Genomic DNA, 3,981 nt, shown 5'->3' with positions numbered 1-3,981 from the left:
ACAGTGAGTGACTTCCAATTCTTGTTTATCGTTTGAGATAAAACATCAAAACATACTTATCTTGCTTATGCTATCATCAGTACATCAATTACCAATCTGACAGACACTAATGGAACAACGGAAGAGAAAAATCACATTCAGACGCCCATCTATACAGACCATCAATCTTGTACCGTAAGCATTGAAGTTTGGATAAACCAACCCAGTCAATAATCTGATATTCATAACAATGGCTATAAAAAGGAACAAATAGCCAAGGCTGATACTCTATAATTGAGCCAGTATTCAGAATATGACCACTTGATGACCAGTATTCAAGCGTAAAGATGGTAACACTAATTCGTAAGCATAGTGAAAAACAGAGCTGCGCGACACAAACACAAGGCAGCTCAATTACTGTAAAAAAAAAATAACACAGATGTAAACATCTGTCTGTTTCCCTGCCTGTTTCTTTATTTTCAAGAATCAATTCAAACAGTGAAGCTGTGAGATATTGGAAACATTTACCACAGTTGGAAAACTGAACTGCAATGCAAAAAAAAATGGTGCAAGAGTACTCAATAGTCACTGGTTTTAAACTTTCAAAATGGTGTAGACATTTTGAGATGCGAGAATAAAACGGAGGAGTTGTTGATAGAGCTTTAGAGCTGAAGAGGTTGATCAAGTTCAAAAGAACACCTAATTTAATACATAAGATACACTATGACAACAATACAACACATAAATACAACTCACCAGTGTATGCATCCAGAATAGAAAGAGCTCAGACGAGTCCACAAAAAGAAGAGTGCGGCTATTTGGACCTCCAAATTTGCTCAGTATACCTCTTATTCTCTCTACACCTCCCTTTTACTTTTAAACACAAACATTTTCTCACTGAACCTCCTTTCAAATTCCTAAAATAGCCTTGTTTATGTAATTCACATATATTTCAATATATTACTCATTACATCTCTTATTCACTCATTGGACCTCTCATTTTTTTTCTTTTTCTTTTGCATGCAAACATCCATTCCCGACCTTCATGCTTTATTTTTTTTTTATACTACAAACCTCCATTTCTTAATTTTTTTAAAAATTTTTTTAGTCATAAATGTCACTAGTGAGATCTTCATTTTTTATCATATTTTAAGAACGAATTTTCAATGACATCAATTTTAGAGAAAAGTTCATTTGAATCATGAAGAATACTTTTATCTTAAAAAAAAAAAGGGTATTGCGGCTCAAAAATTAATTTCTGTTGATCGTAAAAAGAATGTTCTTACATGAACTATCCTATATTTTTTACATATACTAATTAAAATATACTATTTTACATAGACTATTTTTTTTCTACGACTATATTTTTTTTTTCTTAAGATCTGTTCAAATGGGCACGGGAAAGAGATTTTCATTAAGATGGGTAATAAATGGGCATTTTCTATTATTTTGGGTTTTGTTCTCTGCGTTTATATCTCATAATAAATGATTTTAATCATTATATAGTAATTGATAGATCACACTTTTTGTAAAAAAAATATATAAATTATATGCTCATCTTCTATACGCGTGCAACATGTATGATAACAAAATTTTTTTGTCACATGAACTCATATAGTTTTAGTTCTTATTATATATATACTAGTCTTTTACCCGTGCATCTGCACGTGGGTTTACAAAATGAGAAAAGTTTAACTTGAACTGCTCCACTTAAAGCGGAATGAATCTGATTATTCTATTTCATAGATAACTGCTCCACCAAAAGTGAGAACAAACCACGTCTTTTTATTTTCTTTAAAATTTCAGTGGTGTTTTACGGTTATGCCCATAGTAATTTATTTTTATTTCTTAAAAAAAAAATTATTACCTTGGTTTTTTGGGTAATTCAAGAAAAGGTTTCACCAAAGACACCAAATGAGCGGCTCGCTTTCTAATAGTAGAGATATATATGCTCTAATAAGTATGTATTAAAATTAGAAAATGAATATCAATAATGAAATTAATAAAATGCAATGTATTATTATTAAATTGGAAAGTCTAGAGAGAATAAATGTAATATTTATTTTTATATAATTGTTGTCCTTAATAGTCATTATGTAAAAAGATATATATGTGATTTGATAAATCACAATAGAGTGAGGTCAAGTGAGAAAATTTGGAGGTCTCAATAGCCGCACTCTAAAAAGAAACTCATGTGAAATAACACAACTCAAAAGTAGAAACTTAGAAAACCTGCCATGCTATGTGCTTCATCCAAGGAAGATGCATATCTACTCAAAAGTAGAAACTATGAAAACCTGCCATGCTATGTAATCTCACAACACACAAAACGAAAGAACTTGTTCTTCATTCACAGAATCCAATTTCACCAGATTGGGGTAAATGCAGTTAACAACATAATAAACTCAAGAGAAGCACAATATCATTAGCTTTAAACAAAACTCATTCATAACCAATTTAACGAAGTGAACATCTATGCAGTAGAACTGTATTCAAATGCATAAAATGCATCTTTGACTAATGTTCACAACTCAACTAAACTCGAAATTCTCAGACACTTACCTCATAGCAGGTTCACATATTCAGAAAGTAGGTCATTCACAAAAAAAAAATCAAAATCACTAACAAAGATGTAAAACTCAGTCTCTAATCGAAATCGAAAATTGTCTCTAGAAAATTAGAACAATAACAAATTAACAATACCAATGATAAACCAAAGCTAAAATTCAGAACAAACCAGCTTCCAGTGGATCCATCAATTGGTTTTCGGGTCGGGCATGGGGAACAACCCGGCACTGGCACCTCGGGGCGGCGAGAAGCCCAAGAACTTCTGCAAATTGGTCCGAATACTGATGGAGCACAGAAAGTACAAAAATGCCATCGAGCAATCCGTGGGATCGTCCCCCTGCAGGCCTCTGTGGCTCATCTTCATCACCAACCCGAAGGGCTTAAAAGGTAATTTCGCGACCGCCTTGCCCTCGAAGAGCGAGTTGAGAAGGCCGAAGACGACGAAGAGGACGACGGCGACGACGGCGCCGGACTTGAACTTGAAGAGGGAGAGGTCGCGGCTAGACTCCTTGAGGCTGGTCTCGACGCGGTCGATCTTCTTGGTCTTGGACTTTTTGGTAATTTTGGCGGTGGTGGATTCGGTCTTCATGGTCTCGAGCTTCTTGGCGGCCTTGTCGATGGAGGATCGGAGGGACTTGTAGGAGTTGGTTCGGTAGATGAGGACCCATGAGATGGCCTCGCAGATTACGGCGGTGCAGATGGAGATGCCGACGACTGTGAGACTGTCCGAGTATTTCAAGCTCGAGAGGAAAGAGGGGGTCGCCATTGGAAAGGAAATTTGATGGGAAAAACTTGGTTTGATCTGATTTGTTGCTGCGAGATTCGTTTGGTTTTGTTTAGTGGGATTTCGGTACGGGCCTTGGATCTGGACCTAACATTGGGCCGAATGGTCTACTTTATCAAACTTCATATTCTAGGATTGAATATTTTCGTCTTTGTGTAATTTCTCCGACATCTTCGAATGTCCCCGATATGTAAGATACTTTCGTTATATTCTCAGAATTTTAAAATTGAGAACATAACAAGAAATTATTCAATTTTTCACTAAGGTGTTCTAAGATATTTCATATATGTGTCTTGGTCTTATGCCAACATGATATGTAGTTAGATTATAACTATATACTCCGTAACCAAGGCTGTCAAGCCTAGATGTCGAGATTACACATCTCTCACACTCAAAGTTTTGAGGCGCCACATCAACAACAACCTTCAATGACAATCTGTGCAAAAAGTAATGACCACAAAGTACTGTGGAATACACTCATTGAGTGTTTCTTGAAACGTTCATATAACTCTACTTGTTGAGTTATTAGTCAAGTGGATTGCTTACCACCTTATTTCACTACATATTGTCGATGATATTTTGTGGCATCATGATCCATAATCTTGAGCAGATTCGATCATCATCAAGTTCTCTAGGTCTTGCAAGTTGGT

General features: G+C 35.5%; 1 protein-coding gene across 1 annotated transcript; it reads right to left on the bottom strand.

The window, feature by feature from the left end:
* Window positions 1–2,526: 2,526 nt before the first annotated feature.
* Window positions 2,527–3,390, bottom strand: LOC101312169 (transmembrane and coiled-coil domains protein 1-like). Its single transcript, XM_004303306.1, has one exon. It carries the CDS (start codon window positions 3,311–3,313, stop codon window positions 2,735–2,737), a length of 579 nt encoding a protein of 192 aa, XP_004303354.1. The 5' UTR covers window positions 3,314–3,390; the 3' UTR covers window positions 2,527–2,734.
* Window positions 3,391–3,981: the final 591 nt, after the last annotated feature.

This window comes from Fragaria vesca, linkage group LG6 (genome assembly GCF_000184155.1).
Source record: "Fragaria vesca subsp. vesca linkage group LG6, FraVesHawaii_1.0, whole genome shotgun sequence".
Taxonomy (NCBI): domain Eukaryota; kingdom Viridiplantae; phylum Streptophyta; class Magnoliopsida; order Rosales; family Rosaceae; genus Fragaria; species Fragaria vesca.
This window is presented reverse-complemented; position numbering and strand designations above follow the sequence as displayed.